This window comes from Myotis myotis, unplaced genomic scaffold, assembly GCF_014108235.1.
Source record: "Myotis myotis isolate mMyoMyo1 unplaced genomic scaffold, mMyoMyo1.p scaffold_m19_p_5, whole genome shotgun sequence".
Classification (NCBI taxonomy): Eukaryota; Metazoa; Chordata; class Mammalia; order Chiroptera; family Vespertilionidae; genus Myotis; species Myotis myotis.
Window position 1 is genome coordinate 111184564 of NW_023416357.1, and position 22062 is coordinate 111206625.

Sequence of the window (22062 nt, forward strand, 5' to 3'; positions counted from 1 at the left end):
TCTCCTCCTTCAGCTACAAACCCACATATCAATTCTTAGCGAGGCCCCTCTGCCCACACTATTAAAAAGTGTAGCCTCCCCTCCCCTTGCCCATTCCCTTCATCCCCCTCAAGGAAAAGTACTAGAAAAAGCATGGTCCTGAAGAAATATTTGACTGCCTAAATCCAGCTATACCTGAAGCCAGAAACTCCCTCTGGATTGTTCAAACTAGACCAGTGGTTGGCAAACTGTGGCTTGCAAGCCACATGCAGCTCTTTGGCCCCTTGAGTGTGGCTCTTCCACAAAATACCACGTGCAGGCGTGCATGTACAGTGCGATTGAAACTTCGCGGCCCATGCGCAGAAGTCGGTATTTTGTGGAAGAGCCACACTCAAGAGGCCAAAGAGCCGCATGTGGCTCGTGAGCCTCAGTTTGCCGACCACTGAACTAGACAATAAATACGCCCTATTGCCAAGACCAGTCTCAGCCCGGTTTTCGATCACCTGTCCAGGCTAATACGTTCAGGTCCCTGGTCTCCTGTGCAGAGCTACATGGGTCTGGCTTAGATCTGTTTTCTGCCACATTCTCTCAATGGGTTATGAACAGCCCCAATCCTTCCAAGTGGTGTCTCTGCTCTGACTGCCTATGCTCAGCTCTCAGGCCACGCTGCTTGCTAGTTCTGGTAGGCACTGCACTGCCCCGCATCTTGCACAGACTGAACGGCTGCATGGTTTAGGCAAACTGCTAACAGTATAATGCTCTGCCACTAACCACTGCCTGCAGCACAGAGGCCCCTGTTTCTCCGAGGGGGTTTGGGTCATCCTTAGTCCAGGCCTCTCCGCTGGGTTCCTACAGATCACTCTGCCTGAAGGGGTGGCCTGTGGGACAAGGAACACCACAAGGACACAGGAAACCTCATAAGAGCTGCAGCATCTCTGGGGGAGGATATGGCCAGAACTAAGGATTCTCTGGGACACACTGGGGAGATCTAGGAAGCTGAAGGGAAGAACTTAGACCTGAGCCCTGGAGGTGGGGCACAGGGGAGAAGATGCTCAGGTTTCCAGCTCAGGCAACAAGCTACGTGGTGCTGCCACTGCCCCAGGTAGAAGCAGCCTGAGGGTAAGGAAGGGCTGGAAGAGATGCTAGTGCAATTCTGACAGAGGGCCACTCCAGATGCCTCAGATGGTGGTGGATGGAGCTGGGGTAGACGGCCCATGGGCTGCTCCTCTCACTGTATGTGCCTTTTAAAAGGTTAGAAAACACACAGTCTAAGAGTCTTTCAAAAATAGCACCTGGTTAATGAGCAAGGGTGGGAGGAGGTCCCTGTGCTGAGCTGCATATCTGGCGCTTTGGCCAGGCGGGGCACGCTGTGCTCTCTGTTCCTAGCACACATAGATAGGAATGTGCTGGCGCTTCGGCCAGGCGGGGCACGCTGTGCTCTCTGTTCCTAGGGCACATAGATAGGAAGGTGGTCACTGTACTGATGCTGTACTGTGTCGGGAACAAATTGTGTAAACAAGGCTTTGTAACTAACTTTGTGGTTTTTGCAAATAAAAACGCTGTAACTCCTGTAGTCGGCACTGCAGTTCAGCCTTTGCTTCAGCAGGGTGCTGTAACTGTAGTCGCTGGCGAGCTTAATAAAGGCTCCTAAATCTTGATTGGAGTCCCTGGTGGTCATCTCCGCGGGTCGCCCCATTACAGTCTCCCTCGTGATTTGCCTCTACTTAAACCATGGCAGAACCTAATTTGAAGCAACTCCACTATCAAACGTTTGGCAAAAACAAACCAAAAAAAAACATATTTCCTAGATCTAAGATGAATATGACTAGTACTTACCAAAGGTATCAAGTATGTCCGTGATGAGGACAAACTTGCTTGGGTAGAACTGAATGACACTTATATCCGAGAGAAGCTTTGAGCACTAGAAAAAGAGAAGAGAGAAAATTCACTGTCATGTCTGATGGGGTTGGAACACTCGGACTGGAAAGTTAACGATTTCTACAAACAAGCACAGGTGCTCACCTGTGCCCAGACCTCACCAGACGCTGGGAATTTACACTAATAAAAGAGAAACATGCAAATTGGCGTCACTCCGCTATGCTCACTAGCCAATCAGATGAGTATGCAAATTAACCCAACAAAGATGGCGGTTAATTTGCATACATAGGCACCCAGCAGCTGGGTCCCGGGAACATCATCGGCACCCAGGTCACTCAGTGGGCCCTGAGCAGTGTAGGAAGGGCCTGAGCCAGGGGGCTCCTGGGCAAGGGCAGAGCCGGCCATCAGGGCTGCGGGGGAGCCCCTGCCCAAGCCTAAAGCCTCGGCCAGAGGCGTCAGGCCTGGGCGGGTGGCGGAGCCAGCGAATGGGGGGAGATGGGGGTCCTCTGCCCAGGTCTGAAGCCTGGGCCAGAGGCATCAGGCCTGGGCGGGGGGTGAAGGCGGCATCGGAAGGAGATGGGGGCCCCCTGCTGAGGCCTGACGCCTCTGGCTGAGGCATCAGGCCTGGGCGGGAGGTGGAGATGGCGATTGGAGGGAGATGGGAGTCCCCTGCCCAGGCCTGACGCCTCAGTCAGAGGTGTCAGGCCTGAGCGAGGGGTTGATCCAGTGATCGGAGGGTGATGGGGGTCATGCCTCTTGCCGAGGCGGCCATCAGTGTGAACTATAAAGGAAACACCCTTTCTGACCGCTCATTGGCTAAGCTCCCTATAAGCCACTGGTAATATTCTTAGTAACTTGGGTAATAAGAATCCAAAAAGGTGACCTGGGTTTTTCACCACACTCCTGGCGAAAAAAACGAAGGTCCGCTGCTGGAGGGCTAAGAAATGTCATATCCTGCCCTAGCTGGTTTGGCTCAGTGGATAATGCCTTGGCCTGCCGACCGCAGGGACTGGGTTCAATTCTGACCAAGGGCATGTACCTAGGTTGCAGGCTCCTCCCTGGCCGGGGCCCAGGTCAGGGCTCATGCAGGAGGCAACCAGTCAAAGTGTTCCTCTCACTTTGATGTTTCTCTCTGTTTTTCCCTTTCTCTTCCACATCCTCTAAAAATCAATGGAAACATATCCTCAGGTAAGGATAAAAGAAATAATAAAGAAATGCCATATCCTATGAAAGACACATCTTGAAAATGCCTAAAGAAAGTTGTCATTTTTTCATGGTGAAGGGACTGGAGTCCGTGTTGATGAAAAAACCTTGGTGGCTGTGGTGACTTGGCAGTGGCTGCAGCAGTGGGGTGATGGGGCTGGTGCCTTCTCCTGATCAGCCCGGTCACCTCCCACAAAGGGAGGCCAGACTGAGGCTTAGGCCCACTCCCCAAGGGGAGCAGGGGGCGGGCCTAAGCCGTCAGTAGGACACCCCCTGAGGGCTCCCAGTATGTGAGAGGGGGCAGGCTGGGCTGAGGGACACCCTCCCCCCCGTGCACGAATTTCGTGGACCGGGCCCCTAGTCCTATATAATAAAAGCCCAGGTGGCGTCACGCGCAACATTGCCAAAAGATGGCCGCCCTCACGTCATCACAAGATGGCCACCACAAGATAGCCAGCAGGGGAGGGCAGCTGTGGGCAATCGGCCAGCAGGAGAGGGCAGTTGGGGGGAGACCAGGCCTGAAGGGGAGGGCAGCTGGGGGCAACCAGGCTGGCAGGGGAGCAGTTAGGCTTCAATCAGGCCAGCAGGGGAGCAGTTAGGGGTGATCAGGCTGGCAGGCAGAGAGGTTAGGGGCAATCAGGCAGGCAGGTAGGCAAGCGGTTAGAAACCAGCAGTCCCAGTTTGTGAGAGGGATGTCCCAGATTGGAGAGAGTGCAGGACAGGTTGAGGAACAACCCCCCCAATGCATGAAACTGGTGCACCAGGCCTCTAGTACAATGATAAGCAACATCACTGAGCTTCCAACATGGAGTGAGACTGCTCACAGCTGAGCCTCCCAGCAAGGACACTACAGCTGCCTTGAGGAAAAACAGGACTGGGACTCTCATCCAAAGGGTCTCTGCTCAGACATAAACCAGGTCAGCACTCAAGGTCACCAAGGGGAGCCAGGGACACTCTCCCACCAAGGTTCTTGCACATGACTCCCATCCTTGTACCAAGTGCCTTTCAGCATGGCCACCTCTGGTTTATTTCAGGAGGGTCTCGATCTTTACACATTATTTTCTGTAACATGACCCCCTAAGTAAGTTCCAGGGTTTCTTAAAACCAGCATCTACCATTCAGACTCACTCCTGCTGCCCTCGAGAGGAAGCGTGAGAAGCTGCAGAACGTCCCTGCTTCTCTGGAAGCAGGACCCTGACCACCTGCAGCGTCTGGGCTCTGCAGGGACTTCTCGGTGCCACACTACCACTCAAGCCCAGGAGCCACACAATTTGACCTTAAATACTCAGATTAAGTCATCAACTTATAATCAGAAACAAAAAGTCAATTTCTACTTTGAAGAACTAAATTTAATGCCCCGTAAGGAACTAAAAAACTTTGCCCTATTTTATTATTCCAATAGATGATCCTCAGATAGAAAATTTTCACTTAAAAATATCTGGGTATTTAATATGCATTTCCAACCTGCAGAGAATAGTTAGTTATAAGTTCATCCTATCAAGAAGTAGGTTGTTGCCCTGACCACTTTGGCTCAGTGGATGGAGCATTGGCCTGCGGACTCAAAGGTCCCAGGTTCAATTCCAGTCAAGGGCATGTACCTTGGTTGCTGGCACATCCCTAGTGGGGAGTGTGCAGGAGCCAGCTGATCTATGTTTCTCTCTCATCGATGTTTCTGGCTCTCTATCCCTTTCCCTTCCTCTCTGTGAAAAATCAATAAAATATATTTTAAAAAAGAAGTAGGTTGTCATCTGTTCTCACTTTGTTACCCAATATCTAAACTGTTACACTCACCAGGTTTCTCCTTAGCAATACATGCCTAAAATAAATGTGTCCCATGTTACAACATCCTTTTACAGCCAATGTTATTGGGGAGAGCGGAGGGAGGGAAACGTGGGCTGTTAAATGATGGTGCAGGCTGGGGTCCACTCCAAACCTGGCATCTGGGTGGATACAGGACTCGCTGTTCCTGGGGCCTTGTTGTGTGTTTTTCACATGCCTTTTAGGGGCACTCCCACCACCCGTGGGACTCCCAGGTTTGGGACAAGCAAGCAACTCTGACTCTAGAGAAGCGGTTCTCAATCTGTGGGTCACGACCCCTTTGGGGGTCGAACGACCCTTTCACAGGGGTTGCCTAAGACCATCGGAAAACACATATATAATTAAATATTGTTTTTGTGATTAATCACTATGCTTTAATTATGTTCAATTTGTAACAATGAAATGGGCGTCAACACAACATGAGGAACTGTATTAAAGGGTCGCAGCATTAGGAAGGTTGAGAACCACTGCTCTAGAGACTTTTCACATTACACAGCTCTGGGTTCCCAGGGGTGTCTCATCTCCCAAGCTCCTCCCCACAGCCTCTCGCAGATAAACTGCTGCCCACTGGAGATGTGAGAAAGAGTTCAACAGAAGATATCAAATTAAACACAGCCAGAGCTTCCCAAAATCTGTGCATTGATTTTTCTCCTAATCTGGTGTCACAGAATATTCTATTTAAGATGGAATATGCAAATTAACCATCACTCCACAACAAAGATGGCAGCACCCATAGCCAATAAGGAGGGAATATGCAAATTGATGCAACAAAGATGGCAGCGGCCGGGCGGGGACACTTCTGTCCTGTCCCAGCCACTCCGGGCCTCTGGGCAGCACGCGTGCAAGTGCAGAGTGGCCAGGGCGGGACTGGACACCTGCTATGAGCCAGGGAGGGCAGGGGGTGGAGGGAGCTACAGGAGAGCGGCAGGGCTAGAGCGAAGGCAGCTGCAGACAGACTGAAGGCTGAAGACCGCGGCCAGAGCGAAGGCCTGGGTCCCAGGTGTCGGAGGGAAGCCAGTGCCAGCAGCCAGGGAAAGAAAGGCCTATTCTTGCACAAATCTTCATGCATCAGGCCTCTAGTATCTAAACTAATAAAAGAGAAACATGGTAATTGGCATACGACCGCTACCCTTCCCATTGGCTAATCAGCGAGATATGCAAATTAACTGACAGCCAAGATGGTGACCGGCAGCCAGGCAGCTTAAACTGAACATGAGGCTTGCTTGCGTCAGTGACGGCGGACTCCAACGTTCCCCTCCTGCTGCTGCAGGCCTCTGAGCGGGCAGTTTGAAACATAGTAACATAGAGAAGCTAAAAAAAACTCCAGAAACCTGCTTTCAGCTAGCTGGGATCTCAGAGCTGGAGTTGATACAGAGTTTCGGTTATAGACACAAATAAGTCTGGGCCCGAGGGTTTCCGCTTTCCCAGTAGCAGAGGCCGCAGAGCTGGAGCCACAGCTAAAGCTGGCCCAGAATAAAAAAAAAAAAAAGAAAAAAAGGAGCGGTTGGGAGCTTCAGTCACCCGACAGCCTGAAACAGCCCTCAGCCCCTCACCCAGACTGGCCAGGCACCCCAGTGGGGACCCCCACCCTGACCCAGGACACCCTTCAGGGCAAACCACCGGCTCCCACCCATGCACCAGGCCTCTATGCTATATAGTAAAAGGGTAATATGCCTCCCAGCACCGGGATCAGCGGAGCCGCGAGGCCTCCTGGCACTGGGATCAGCATGACAGGGGGCAGCACCCAAACCCCCTGATCGGCCCTGCTCTGTGTGTGACAGGATGCGGCACCCCAACCACCCAACCCCCTCACGGGCCCTGCTCTGTGTGTGACGGGGTAGAGCCATAACCTGCCCATCAGCCCTGCCCTGAGTGTGACAGTGGCGGCGCCCCAACCCCCTGATCGGCCCTGCTCTGTGGGTGATAGAGGGCGCCCCAACCCCCCCCCCCCCGCCACCCCACGGGCCCTGCTCTGTGTGTGACGGGGTAGAGCCATAACCTCCCCATCAGCCATGCTGTGTGTTTGACAGGGGACGGTGCCACAACTCCCCTGTCGGCCCTACTCTGTGAGTGACAGGGGGGAGCTCCCCAACCCCCTGATGGGCCCTGCTCTGTGCATGACAGGGTACGGAGCCCCAACCCCCCTGATGGGCCCTGCTCTGTGCGTGATAGGGGGCAGTGCCCCCACCCCCTGATTGGTTCTGCTCTGTGCGTGACGGGGGTGGCGCCGCAACCTCCCCATCGACCCTGCCTTGAGTGTGACAGGGGACGGTGCCCCAACCCCCCAATCGGCCCTACCCTGAGCGTGGCTGAGGGTGGCATCGCAACCTCCCAATCCACCCTGCTCTGAGCATGACAGGGGGCGGCGCCCCAACTCCCCAATCAGCCCTGCTCTGAGCCCGACCAGGGGCTGCACCTAGGGATTGGTCCTGCCCTCTGCCACCCGGGAGCAGGCCTAAGCCAGCAGGTCGTTATCTCCCGAGGGGTCCCAGACTTCGAGAGGGCACAGCCGGGCTGAGGGACCCCCCTCCCACCCGAGTGCACAAATTTTTGTGCACTGGGCCCCTAGTATTTTATAAAGGATAACAGAAAGCAGGGGGTTTTGTTTGTTTTGTTTTTAAATATATTTTTATGGATTTCAGAGAGGAAGAGAGGAGGGGAAAAACATCAATGATGAGAGAGAATCACTGTTTGGCCTACAACCCCCGACACTGCAGATCAAGCCCACAACCCAGGCACTTGCTCTTGATCGGAATCAAACCCGGGACCCTTCAGTCCACAGGGTGATGCTCTATCCACTGAGCCAAACCAGCTAGAGCAAGCAGAGTTTTCTTTAATCCAAAGTTAAAGTCATAACAATGTTATGAATTGAAGTTACCTTTTAAATCACAATTTTGAAGACTCCACCAGTTTTAAAGCTTTGGTGCAGGTTCAGAATCATGTGTTAAAAATACAGACTCTCAGCTCCATTCCAAACCTACTTTTCAAAGCCTCCTGGGAGGCAGCAGGAAGCTAGCACAAGGGCTCTAGGTGCTGCTTCATGCAGACGAGCTGGGTCAGGACACCCACGCCTGCAGCACTCAGAGTGGACTGAGCATTCCTCCAGCCAGTGTTCTAAGCCATCTGGGAGCTTTTACTTATTTTTCAATGATTTTCTGACACTGGATAGTATTGTGAGAAGCTATCATGTCAGAGTGGGAGGCTAGGATGTCTGGGGGCATTTTCCTGGACATCAGACATTCCTCCACCCAGGTTTAGAGGAAACACAGTGGAAATGAATCCCCCGAGGGCAGTGCTATGCTGCCAGGTATCAGGGCGAGGAGGGGCCTCGGCACTGCTGGGCCCAGGGGACAGCAGGGCTTCAATGTCACTGGTTGGAAGATGGGGCTGTATGTGTGTGCAGGCATCCCAAACAGACCCACCAGGAAGTTGTGGAAGTTCCAGCCGATGTCACTGCAGCACACCGGGGACCAGGTGGTGAACTTGGCATCGGCCATGAGCGCAGCAGTGCCATGCATCACTGGGAGTGGGCAGGGCCTCCCGCAGGAAGGTGAGGAGTGGTGAGGTTCACCTCACACTTCTTGAAAGAGCATGCAGTTGGGCTCAAACCCGCCACCAGGAAGGTGACATACTTGAGGGAATTCAGGATCTCTTCATTCTGCATCACCTGATGCCCAAACTGGTTGAATGGAAACCTGCTGAGCAAGGCCAGGCCCCGGGGCCCACAGCCCTGCTGCAGCTCATTCACCTGGCTGTGGTCCCAGACCTTACTGCCTCAGAGTGCGGCCATATTCACAATAAGCAGCTCCGTGCCCAGCACAGAGCAGAGCAAGGCCCCACGACTGCCAGCTGAGCAGCACACAGAGCACACAGCCTAGGTACCAGAGAGGGAAGGGGGAACTGGGGACAGGAACAATGCGGAGCTTTTACAAATAATGGTGTCAGAACAAACTGTATAAAGGGATCCAAGAGTTTCAAAAGAAGTGCATCTTGGGGAAATGGTGGCAGAGTAAGTAGAAGCTACACCAACATGCTCCCATGAACAAACTGAATTACAATTAAAATACAGAATAAGCATCCTGAATAACCAACAGACGACTTGCTGGGGAGAATCCTGATAACCAAGGACATAAATTGGAGACCACACAGAGACTGGTAGGAAGGGCAGAGGCGCAAAAGGGCTGGCAGGGCTCGGGCTCCCACAGACAGCAGCTGAATATCGGGAGAGTTATCTCAGCTGTGGGGGGTTGCCACTGAGAACTCTGGGGTGTAATTCCCAAGCTGAGTCCCCCAACCCAGACCACCAGAACTGAGAAAGGTGCTCACATAACATCTGGCTGTGAAAAGCAGCAGGGTTGCTGTCTGCCAAGGAGAGACCGCTGGAAATGCAGGCACTCTCCTAAAGGGCCACAACACACAAGATTTGATGTGCAGTCACTCACCTGGGGCTCTGGAAGAGGAGGGCAGAGTGGACTGGAGCTGTGTGAGCAGAACCCAGGGTTGGCGACTCTGGGGTTAGAGCTCAGAGGCAGACACCTCAGTTTCCTGTGCTGAGTCATTCCCTCACACTACAGAGGATACCTTTATTCAGCAGACTTTCACCTTCCGAGCAGCTTATGCTTAAGGAGAAGCAATTGCCCCTACCTATTAGAAAATGCCTCACCCCACCCTGTGGAGTTTCTGAAGCCCATTATGAAACTGCAAATAACAATCAGCCTGCAGGCAGAAGCAATTACCCCACCCTGTTGGAAAACCTCTCTTCCAGTCTTGTGATCGATAGCCTGAGGCTAATCAAGACTGAATAATAATCACACTACAGGCAGAAGTGGGTCTCTGGAGCCTTTTGAGTCTTTCCTGATCCAATTCTATGCTCAGAGATTAAAAAAAAAAAAAAAAAAGCAGATCTTGGTGCACATCCTGGTCCTTTCCAAAGGCACCCAGCCCCAGCTGAGGGAGCCACAAGCTGTGGATTGCTGATAACTCCAAAGAGGTTACTCAGGGCCAGTAACAAACAATGTCTGACATTGTCCTGCACTAGAGATTGGGAGTTTTAGCAGATCTACCTAATATAAAGACGCAAACCCAAACAGGCTGCCAAACTAGGGATACAAAAAAAAAAAAAAAAACAAGCCCCAAATAAGAGAATAAGAGAATTCTACAGAAGAAGAGATAAATGAAATGGAGATAAGAAATTTATCAGATATAGAGTTCAGAATAATGATGACAAGGATGCTCAACAGCATGAGAAAAGGTAGTCACTGTGAAAAAAGACCAGTTGGAAATGAAGAATGACATAGCACTAATAAAAAACACCATGGAAGGAATACAAAGCAGATTAGGGGAAGCCGAGTACCAGTGAATTATTAGTAGACAGGGTAGAAAGAAAAATTACTCAATCAGAGAACCAAAATGAAAAATCAATTAAAAAAAAGGAGACAGCTTAAGGGGGCTGTGGGACAACATGAAACGTAACAATATTCATATCATAGGAGTGTCAGAAGGTGAATAAAGTGAGCAAGGGATAGAGAACATGTTTGAAGAAATAATGGCAGAAAACTTCCATAACTTGGTGAAGGAAAATGTTCTACAAGTTCAGGAGACACAGAATTGAGAAGAACCCAAAAAGGTCCATGCCCAGACACATCATAATTAAAATGACAAAAATTAAAAACAAAAAAAAAATCTTAAAGGCAGCAAGAGGAAAGCAATTTGTTACCTACAAAGGAGCTCCCATAAGCTTATTTTTCATCAGAAAATCTACAGGCCAGAAGAGAATGGCATGAAGTACTCAAAGTAATGGAAAGCAAGGATGTGAAACCAAGATTACTATATACAGCAAGGCTATTATTCAAAATAGATGGCGAAATAAAGAGCTTCTCAGACACACAAAAGGCTAAAGGAATTTATCACCACCAAACCAACACCACAAGAAATGCTAAATGGACCGCTGTAATGAGAAAACACACACACACACACACACACACACACACACACACACACACACACGGAGCCTGGTGCATGAAATCTGTGCACGGGGCGGGGGGGGAGGGGTGTCCCTCAGCCCAGCCTGTACCCTCTCCAATTTGGGACACCTCAGGGGATAACAGGAAGTCAGACATCCTTCTCACAATCCAGAACCGCTGGCTCCTAACTGCTTGCCTGCCTGCCTGATTGTCCCTAACTGCTTCTGCCTGCCAGCCTGATCATCCTTAACTGCTCCCCTGTTGGCTTGATTGCCTCTAACCATCTCTGCCTCATTCCCGCACCTGGGACCCAGGATTCCCTCCTCCAGCTGACCACAGGCACCTGGGACCTGGGCTTCCCTCCCTCTGGTCAGCCACAGGCACACGGGAACCCTGGCTGGCTTTGCCCAGGCCAGCTGCAGCCACAGGGGATGGTGGGCAGGTGGCTTCGCCCGGGCTACAGCCACAGGTACTGGTGACCGGGACCACAGAGTGGGCAGCTTCTCTGTCTCCCAGGCCACAGCCAGACACAGGTGCTGGTGCCCGGGACTGCAGGGTGGGCGGCTTCTCCGTCTCCCAGGCTGCAGCCAGCCGCTGGCACTGGTGCCGGTACTGCGGCAGGCAGCTTCACCTGGGCCCAGCTTTGTCAGGAAGGATATGCGGATGGTCATCCGGAAAACGTGCGGTCTAATTAGCATATTACCCTTTTATTAGAATAGATCATGGTATGTTTTTTCTTGCCATCATTACCATAGTAACTGTTGCTTATGTATTAAAGTTCTATTCCTGCTAAGTCTAGAAGCAGCCTCAGAATACTTCTCACCATTCATCTTAAGTCTGATGCTTAGTTGATCAGAATTAATACCTGAGGTGAAGCCTCTTACTGCAGATGTATCCCAGAATGTATGGCATCCTCTCTGCTTTATGATCCAGCTAATAATACATTGCCTCAATCATGTTGATTAAGGTCATTTCTCCCCTTGCAGTTTCTGGTAGTAGATTACCATCTACTGCCTAGGAAGTAAAATTGTCTCCATGTAGATCGCAAAATAAGGCATTTTTCTCATCAATAAAATTTCATTCTTTCAGCATGAGTAATTTTGTCAACAACGTTTTGAGGCAGTAACAGTTTATAACAAATTGAGTGAATTATTGTTTCAGGTACTGTGCTGTGTCATACACAGATTTCATTTTACCTTTGCAACAACTCTATACAGTAGGTACTATAATGACACAGATGAGGACACTGAGATACAGAGAGATCAGGTAACTTGACCAGTAAAACCCAAAAGTGGCTGAGTCTCATTTCAAATCCATGAGCCATGCCATTTAACCATTACACTCCACTCAGTATTGTGCTAGAGCAGGGGTGGGCAAACTTTTTGACTCGAGGGCCACAATGGGTTCTTAAACTAGACCGGAGGGCCGGAACAAAAGCATGGATGGAGTGTTTGTGTGAACTAATATAAATTCAAAGTAAACATCATTACATAAAAGGGTACGGTCTTTTTTTTTTTTTTTTTAGTTTTATTCATTTCAAACGGGCCGGATCCGGCCCGCGGGCCGTAGTTTGCCCACAGCTGTGCTACAGCCTGCTCTTACTGGCTCACAAATTTTCAGGAATTTTGTAAGCTGGTTGTTAAACATGTTCATTATTAAAAATTAAATTATATAATCTTAAAAGTGAATAAATTACATTACAACCAAAGGTAATACATACTCTAAATCAGGGGTCCTCAAACTTTTTAAACAGGGGGCCAGTTCACTGTCCCTCAGACCGTTGGAGGGCCAGACTATAGTTTAAAAAAAAAACTATGAACAAATTCCTATGCACACTGCACATATCTTATTTTGAAGTAAAAAAACAAAACGGGAACAAATACAATTGTATTTGCATGTGTCCCGCGGGCCGTAGTTTGAGGACCCCTGCTCTAAATTCATCACTCCTCCATTATTTACTACACTTTACTGTTCTGACTCTTGACATTATTTATATCTTTTGGGTCTTTCTGGTAGAATATAATAGTGTATTACTGCATGTTTCTCCTCAGCTCTGCATTTAGTGGCATCACATTAGCAGCTGAAATCAGCCATGGATGGAGAATTTATGCCACAGAAATTGGCCGATAGTATAAATCAGAGTTTTGCTTTCTTTGGTTGAGAGCCAGTTGTTAAACATTTATCAGCACAACACTGACCACATTGGTGGTGGTGGTCTTGTCAGAATGTGTTAGATTATGCAAATGAAAATCTATTTAAACAGAATTGATGTAGATATTTTCAAAGATGGAAGAATTGTCCCTGTCAACTATTTTAGTTGATTCATATCTTCACTAATTGTCATCATTGCAAAGTTTTCAGACCCCATATGGACTGTTGGATATAATAGGTCATGTCCTGTCCCTGTCCTTTGTAGCCTTTGTTACCTTAAGGACTCTAGTTTTCCATTTATATGTTTAAGTACCAACCTTACCGGCTTAAAAATGTAAGCTTTTAACACTGCTCTCTCTGTTCCATATCCTTCAGATGAAAAGTGGAGTTGGGCTGTGGCAGAGGAGAGAAATTCAGAAGGAGAATATTGAAGTAATGACTGCAGTGGGCGAAGAGGGAACCTATATCCTGGACCACAGGGCTGGCAGCTTCTCTGGCTGGCTGCAGCCTGGGATCACGGGCAGGTGGCTTCTCTGGCTGGCTGTGGCCTGGGATCACGGGGCAGGCAGCTTCTTCATCTTCTAGGCCGCAGCCGGCCTCAGGCACTGGGGCCCGGCTTCTCAGTCTCTCCAAGGACATGGGGCGGGCGAATGTGGGGCAGGCGGCTTCTCCAGCTGGCTGTGGCCTGAGATCACGGGGCAGGCGGCTTCTTTGTCTTTCAGGACGCAGCCAGCCTCAGGCACTGGGTCCGGGTTCTCTGTCTCCCCTGGGATCAATGTGGGCGGCTTCTCCGGCTGGCTGCGGCCTGGGATCACAGGGTAGGCGGCTTCTTTATCTCCTCGGCCAAAGCCAGCCTCAGGCGCTGGAGCCAGACTTCTGCATCTCCAACAGGCCTGGAGCAGCAGAGCCGGGATGCTTGCATGGTAGCCGTGGCTGCAACACAAGTATCCCGGCTCTGGCCTCCGCCATCTTTGTTGGGTTAATTTGCATAGCACTCCTGATTGGCTGGTGGGCATGGCTTGTGGGCATCATGAAGGGATGGTTAATTTGCATGTTTCTCTTTTATTAGTGTAGATAGAGAGAAATATAGGTTTAAAGAATTAAAATGGCAATAAATACCTATCAATAATTACCTCAAATGTAAATGAATTAAATCAGTGGTTCTCAACCTGTGGGTCGTGACCCCTTTGGCAGTCGAACGACCTTTTCACAGGGGTCGCCTAAGACCATCCTGCATATCAGATATTTACATTACAATTCATAACAGTAGCAACATTACAGTTATGAAGTAGCAACGAAAATAATTTTATGGCTGGGTCACAACATAAGGAACTGTATTTAAAGGGCCAGAAGGTTGAGAACCACTGGATTAAATGCTCCCAAAAAAGCCATAGGGTAGCTAAATGAGTATGAAAACATGACCCAAATATATGCTGTCTGTAAAAGAAGCACCTCAGAACAAAAGACTCACACAGGATGAGAGTGAAGGGATGTAAAAAATTGCTCCACGCAAATGGAAACAAAATGAAAAGCTGGGGTAGAAATACTCATATCTGACAAAACAGACTTCAAAATAAAGGCTATTACAAGAAACAACAAAGGTCACTACATAATATTAAAGGGATCGATCCAACAAGAGGATATAACCCTAGTAAACATATATGCACCCAATATAGGAGAACCTAAATATATTTTTAAAAATTCTGGAGGATTTTAAGGGAGAGATTGACAGCAATACAGTTACAGTTGGGGACATTAAAACTCTGCTGACTTCACTGGATATATCTTCCAGGTGACAAATTAGCAAGGAAACACTGTCTCTAAAAACTGACACACTGGATCAGATGGGTTTAATATACATTTACATAACATTTCACCCAAAGCTGCAGAATATACATTCTTCTTAAGTGCACATGGGTCATTCTCAAAAAATAGACCACATGTTAGGACACAAAACAAGTCTCTACAAATTCAAGAAGATTAAAATCATACCAAGCATCTTCTCAAATAACAATGGAATGAAATTAGCATTCATCTACAGTAAAAATACTCAAAACCCTTCAAAGACATGGAGGCTAAATAGCATGCTATTAAACAATGAATGAGTTAACAATGAGATCAAGAAAGAAATTTAAAAAAAAAACAAACTTGCTGGAAATAAATGAAAATGAACACACAAGAACCCAAAATCTATGGGAAATAGTGAAAGCAGTCCTGAGAGGGAAGTAAATAGCATTACACATCTACATCAAAAAACAAGAAAAATGAACAATAAACCATTTAATCCTACAACATTATCGATAAGCCTTTAGCAAGACTCATCAAGAAACAAAGAGAGGACCCAAATAAATAAAATCAGAAACAAAAATGGTAAAGTAATAACTAATACCACAGAAATACAAAATTACAAGAAAATACTATGAACGACTATATGCCAACAAGCTAGATAGACATCCTGAGTGAAGTAGACAAGTTCCTAGAAAATACAATCTTCCAAAACTGAATCAGGAAGAATCAGAAAACCTGAAGAGGCCAATAACAAATGAAGAAATTGAAGCAGTAATCAAAAAACTCTCAGCAAACAAAAGCCTTGGTTCAGAACTAATACCTATCCTCCTCAAACTATTCCAAAAAATTAAAGAGGAAGGAACACTTCCAAGCTCTTTCTATGAGACCAGCATTACCCTAATTCTAAACCAGATAAAGATACTACAAAGAAAGAAACTGACAAGCCAATATCCCTGATGAACATAGATGCTAAAACCCTCAACAAAATATTAGCAAATTGGATCCAGCAATATCTTAAAAAGACCATACACTATGACCAAACACCATGACCATGTGGGATTTATTCCAGGGATGCAAGGTTGGTACAATATTCACAAATCAATCAATGTGATACATCACAAAAACAAACTGAAGGACAAAAATCACATGATCATATCAATTGATGGAGAAAAAGCATTCGACAAAATCTATCACCCTTTTTTGATAAAAACTCTCAGCAAAGTGGAAATAGAGATATCATATCTCAACATATTAAAGGCCATATATGACAAACCTAGAGTTAACATCATACTCAAGGGGCAAAAACTAAAATCATATCCCCTAAGAATTTGAAAAAGACAGGGATGCCCATTTTTACCACTCTTATTTAACATAGTACTGGAAACCCTAGCCACAGAGATCAGGCAAGAAGAAAACATAAAAGGCATCCAAATTGAAAAGGAGGAAGTAAAACTCTCATTATTCATAGATGACATGATATTATACATAGAAAACCCTAAAGACTCCACCAAAAAACTACTAGAATAAATGAATTCAGCAATATAGCAGGGCCAATAAGCAGTTCTGGCCGGTTTATCTCAGTGGTTAGAGTGTCGGCCTGTAGACAGAAGGGTCCCAGGTTCAATTCCCTATCAAGGGAACGTACCTCGGTTGCAGGTTCAATCCCCATTCCTGGTCAGGGCATGTGCGGGAGACAATCAGTCAATGTGTCTCTCTCATATCTCTCTCTCCCCCCCCCCCTTCTCTCTCCCTTCCCCTCTCTCTCTAGAAATCAATGGAAAAAATATCCTTGGGTGAGGATTTAAAAAAGAAAGCCACAAGCCCATGAAAAGATATTCAACACCATTAGTCAGCATGGAAATGCAAATTAAAACCACAATGAGATGCCACCTTCTAGGATAGCTAAAATAAAGACAGACAACTATTAGAAAAGATGCACAAGAACTGGAACACTCATGTGCTGCTGGTGGGAATGCAGACAGCGCAACCATTTTGCAAAGCAGGTCAGCCATTTCTCAAAAATTTAAACATAATCTTAATATATAACTCAGCAATTCCACTCCTAGGAATCTATCCAAGAGAAATGAAAACATGCCCACACAAAAATGTGTATGCCAATGTTCAGAGTAGCAATACTCATAAGAGCAAGAGTGGAAACGATCTAAATATCCATTATCTTATTTTTTTCCCCAAATATATTTTTATTGATTTCAAAGAGGAAGGGAGAGGAAGAGATAGAAACATCAATGATGAGAGGGAATCATTGATTGGGTGTCTCCTGCACGCCCCCTACTGGGTACCGAGCCCACCACCTGGGAATGTGTCCTTGACTGAAATAGAACCCAGGACCCTTGAGTCCGCAGGCTGACGCTCTATACACTGAGCCAAATCGGCTAGGGATGTCCATTAACTTATTAATGCATAAGTAAAATAGAGTAATTCATACAATAGAATACCAGACAGCAGTAAAAAGATACAAAGTACTGGCAGTGAAACATAGAAGAACCTCAAAAACCTTATGCTAAGGAAAGAGGCAGATGCAAATGATTACACAGTGAATGATCCCATCTGCATGAAATGTTCAGGAAATGCAAGTTTACAGAGTCAAAAGCAGATCAATGGTTTCCTGGGGCTGGAAGTGGCAATGGGATTTAATTGCAAACATACTTGAGGGAATCTGAAAAGGGAGGATAACGAAATGTTCTAACATTGGGTAATAGTTGCACAGCTGTAAACTCACAAAAAAAAAAAAAAATCACTTAATTGCACACTTAAAATGGTGGATTTTAGGATATGTAAAATATCTATAACTAGAGGCCTGGTGCACAAAAATTTGTGCACTCGGGGGGGTCCCTCAGCCCGGCCTGTGCCCTCTTGCAGTCTGGGACCCCTCGGGGGATGACCACCTGCTGGCTTAGGCCCGCTCCCCGGGGGATTGGGCCCAAGCTGGCAGTCAGACATCCCTCTGGCAGCCTGAGAGCCCTCGGGGGATGTCCACTTGCCAGCGAGGAGCAGGCCTAAGCTGGAGTTGGACATCCTTAGTGCTGGTGAGGAGGAGGGAGAGGCTCCCACCACCACCACTGTACTGGCAGCCGTCAGCCTGGCTTGTGGCTGAGGAGAGCTCCCCCTGTGGGAGTGCACTGATCACCAGGGGGCAGCTCCTAAATTGAATGGCTGGTCCCTGGTGGTCAGTGTGTGTCATAGTGACCGGTCATTCCCAGTTGTTCTGCTGTTAGGGTCCATTTGCATATTACCCTTTTATTATATAGGATAAAGGCCTGGTGCACGGGTGGGGGCCAGCTGGTTTGCCCTGAAGGGTGTCCCAGATCAGGGTGGGGGTCCCGCTGGGGTGCCTGGCCAGCCTGGGTGAGGGGATGATGGGTGTTTGCAGGCTGGTCACACCCCCTTCAGGATGGGGGTCCCCACTGGGGTGCCTGGCCAGCCTGGGTGAAGGGCTGATGGCTGTTTGAAGGCTGGTTACACCCCACCCCCCCCCCGAGTGGGGACCCTCACCCCCTGGAGGTTTGGACAGCCTGGGTGAGGGGCTGATGGCTGTTTTCAGGTTGGCAATACCCCCTTTAGGGTAGGGGGTTCCCCACTAGGGTGCCTGGCCAGTCTGGGTGAGGGGCTGAGGGCCATTTCCAGGCTAGCCAAGCCCCCCTGGCGACGGAAGCTCCCAGCCTCTCCTTATTTTTTTATTTTTTTATTCTGGGATTTATTTACCTTCTATAATTGAAACTTTGTATCCTTGAGAGGAGCTCAGAGCCGGCCAGGCCAGGAGGAAGCCAAGCTCCTTGCTCGCTCCAGCTCTGTGGCCACGGCTGGCTTAACGCAGGTATCTGAGGTTTATTTATCCTCTATAATTGAAACTTTGTTGCTTTGAGTGGAGCTCAGAGGCGACCGCGGCAGGAAGGGAAGCTTGGCTTCCTCCATCATTGGGGCAACCAAGACCCCTGCTTGCTCCAGCTCCGTGGCTGCCGTCCGCCATCTTGGTTGGGTTAATTTGTATATAGGCACTCTGATTGGCTGGTGGGTGTGGCTTAAGGCATAGCTAAGGTACGGCCAAATTGCATGTTTGTCTTTTATTAGTGTAAATAATAAAAGCATAATATACTAATTAGATCAGATTTCCTTCCAGATGAAGCCGGGGCAGCCAGGGAAGCCTAGGTCCCAGGTGCCAGAGGGAAGCCAGTGCCAGCAGCTAGGGGAAGGAAGTCCTACTCTTGCTTGAATTTCGTGCATCAGGCTTCTAGTCCTATCTAATAAAAGAGAAACATGGTAATTAGCCGTACATCCGCTACCCTTCCCATTGGCTAATCAAGGCAATGTGCAAATTAACTGCCAGCCAAGATGGCGGCTAATTTGCATACCACAGGCAGGGAGGGCCAGCTCGAGCTGCTGTCCGGCCCATGTGGCGCCTAAGCCCCAACGCCAGCCGGGACCCCAGTGTGCAGCCCTGAGTGGTGGGAGGCTTGGTGGCTCAAACAGCCGCCTAAACCACGCCCCCAGCCAGGACCCCTGTGTGAGGCCCTGAGCAGCAGGGGGCTTGGCTGAGCGAACAAGCCGCCTAAACCATGCCCCCAGCGGCCTGTGTGTGGCCCTGGGCTGCAGGGGGGCTTGGCTGAGCGAACAAGCCACCTAAACCACGCCCCCAGCCGGGACCCCTGTGTGTGGCCCTGGGCGGTGGGGGGCTTGGCTGCGGGAACAAGCCACCTAAACCACGCCCCCAGCCACCCTGTGTGTGGCCCTGGGCTGCGGGGGGGGGGGGGGGGGGGGGGGACTTGGAGGTGCGAACAAGCCGCCTAAACCACGCCCCCAGCCGGGACCCCTGTGTGAGGCCCAGGGCGGGCGGGGGGCTTGGCTGCGGGAACAAGCTGCCTAAACCACGCCCCCAGCCGCCCGGTTTGTGGCCTTGGGCTGCCGGGGACTTGGAGGTGTGAGCAAGCCGCCTAAACCAGGCCCCCAGCCAGGACCCCTGTGTGCGCCTCTGGAGGGGCAGGGCCTCTGCAGCTGCAGTGTTCGGACCCAGGCCCCCAGCCTGCCCTGGGCTCCGCTCAAGGAGGGGCTGGGGGCCTAGGGTTTACTAAACTTTACTGGAGCTGCTCCCCAAACGCCAGCCCTTGCCCCAGAACCACACTGCCCGCAGCAAGGCTCCTGGCAGCTTCCTGACAGGTGGGCGGCAGGAGAGCTGAGTAGAGCAGGGCTGCAGGGAGCCACGGAAGGGCTGGGCCAGGGAAGCCAAGCTCCCGGGAGTCTGAGGAGAGAGCCTGAAGGTAGAGGAACCTTTGGCAAAGCGGCTGCCAGGAGCCGCGGCCATGGGGTCTGCAGGCACGCGGACAGGCCTCTGCCTGATGGGCGATCCTTGGCAAGCGCCATGGCTTCGGGGAAGCGGCTGGCCAGGAGGCAGGCGGCCCAAGGGGTGCAGAGCGGTGCCAAGGTGGGGTGCACTGGAGAGGGCTCAGGCCTGGGCAGGGTGCTGGCGGGTGGGGATCTGCCTCGCCTGCAGAGAGTGAGGTTCTGTATTGGCCTCAATAGGCGGGAAGCAAGAGGCGATGACTGCAGGCGTGGAAGGACGCCTGGGCGGAGGGGCGCAGGCTCGCAGCCCTGGGGGGGGGGGGGTGAAGGGGCGGCACCACCTCAGTGGAGGAGCGCCTCACTGCTGGGTACCCCACTGCAGCGGTTTAGTGAAGCTCCAGGCGCTGACCGGGCCTCGCCTCGGCCTGCACACTTGAGAGACCAGGACTCCTGCTTCGGCATTGGCCCAAAAACAAGCCTGTGTCCGCCCTGCCCCCAGATCTCGCCCACCCCATGGGGGTGCACACCTGCACAGTGAGTGCAAGCCTACCACCTGCTCCCCAGAAGAGGGGCAGTAAAGAATGGGGTGGGGCGGGGGAGAGGAAAGAATGTGGAGCATCCATGATGAAGAGGTGCTGGAGAATGAGGCTTAGAAGCCTCACGGGGAGGTTTGTTCTGTTTGCCCTGCGGCTGTCCCTTAGGAAAGGCAGAGAGCCAGCTGTGAGGGCTCCTGCGCGAGGAGTCCAGTTCCATAGCCAACTGGAATTGGCCTCAGTTTCCTGCTCTGTAAAATGTGTTAAGCGTGTCCCAGTGCCTTCACTGAGCTTTGAGGGCCAATTGAGATACTATATAAAGAAAATGATGGAAGAAGTGAGAAAGAAAAGGAAGGGCAAGCAACACAAAAGAAAGATTGAAAGGAACCTGTAAACCTATTGTCGCTTAAATAGGGAATAGAGTCAACAGTGTTGTAATGATGGTATGAAGCCAGGTGGGTACTGGAAATATCAGGGAACACTTTGTAAAGTATATGGTTGTCTAACCACTATTCTGTAACTAATAAACCTGAAACTAATACAAAATAATATTGAATGTAAAGAAATGAAAATAGGAGTGGAATTTTTCTAAATTTCAAAGTTTAAATAAAGGTTGTAAAGGAAGGAAGGGGGAGAATAAAAATAGTGTTTTTCATTTTACCACTTTATTGTCTTTTCAGTATATGAAAAAGACAGTTGTCTTTATATGGTGCTTTTATGCTTTTCTAAGTCATTACCTCATTTGATGTTCAGGGCAATTTAAAGACAAGATAATTATTCCCTCCACTATTCAAAGAAAGGAAATCTTGGTGTCTGGCCCCAATGATTCAATCGTCAATCCCTTATTGTAAAGCATGGTTAGTGAAATTTTCTGTGAAGGGTCATATCTATACTAATAAAAGCCTTGGGGATGATCAGGCCGGCAGGGGAGTAGTTAGGCGTCAATCAGGCCGGCAGGGGAGCTGTTAGGGGGCGATCAGGCTGGCAGGCTGAAGCCGTTAGGGGCAATCAGGCAGGCACGCAGGTGAGTGGTTAGAAGACAGCAGTCCAGGACTGTGAAAGGGATGTCCAACTGCCGGTTTAGGCCCGATCCCGGCAGTTGGACATCCTGGGATCAGGCCTAAACCAGCAGTCGACATCCCCCAAAGGGTCCAAGATTGGAGAGGGTGCAGGCTGGGCTGAGGGACACCCTCCTCCTGTGCATGAATTTCGAGCACCGGGCCACTAGTCCTATCTAATAAAAGGGTAATATGCAAATTAACTGTAACTACATCACAAAGATGGCTGTGGCCATAGCCACAAGATAGCAGCGCCCAGTCCTCTCAGCCCCACCGGAGTTCTCCAGTCCCAGTGGGTGGCCGCTGAGAGCAGGCAGCGTGAGTGGCCTGGTGGAATGCTTGCTTCGTCACCGCGGCAAGTACAATAAAAATTGGCTCCAAAACAGCCTGTTTCTT

At 49.5% G+C, this 22062-nt stretch overlaps 1 protein-coding gene across 4 annotated transcripts in view; it reads right to left on the bottom strand.

Moving 5' to 3' along the window:
• Positions 1–22062, bottom strand: part of VPS35L (VPS35 endosomal protein sorting factor like) — a 162662-nt gene that overhangs the window by 102601 nt on the left and 37999 nt on the right. For all 4 annotated transcript variants that reach the window (XM_036310253.1, XM_036310254.1, XM_036310252.1 and 1 more), the window contains one exon: positions 1816–1900. In XM_036310253.1, the coding sequence (XP_036166146.1) occupies positions 1816–1900 (85 nt within the window). The remainder of the gene's footprint in view (positions 1–1815; positions 1901–22062) is intronic.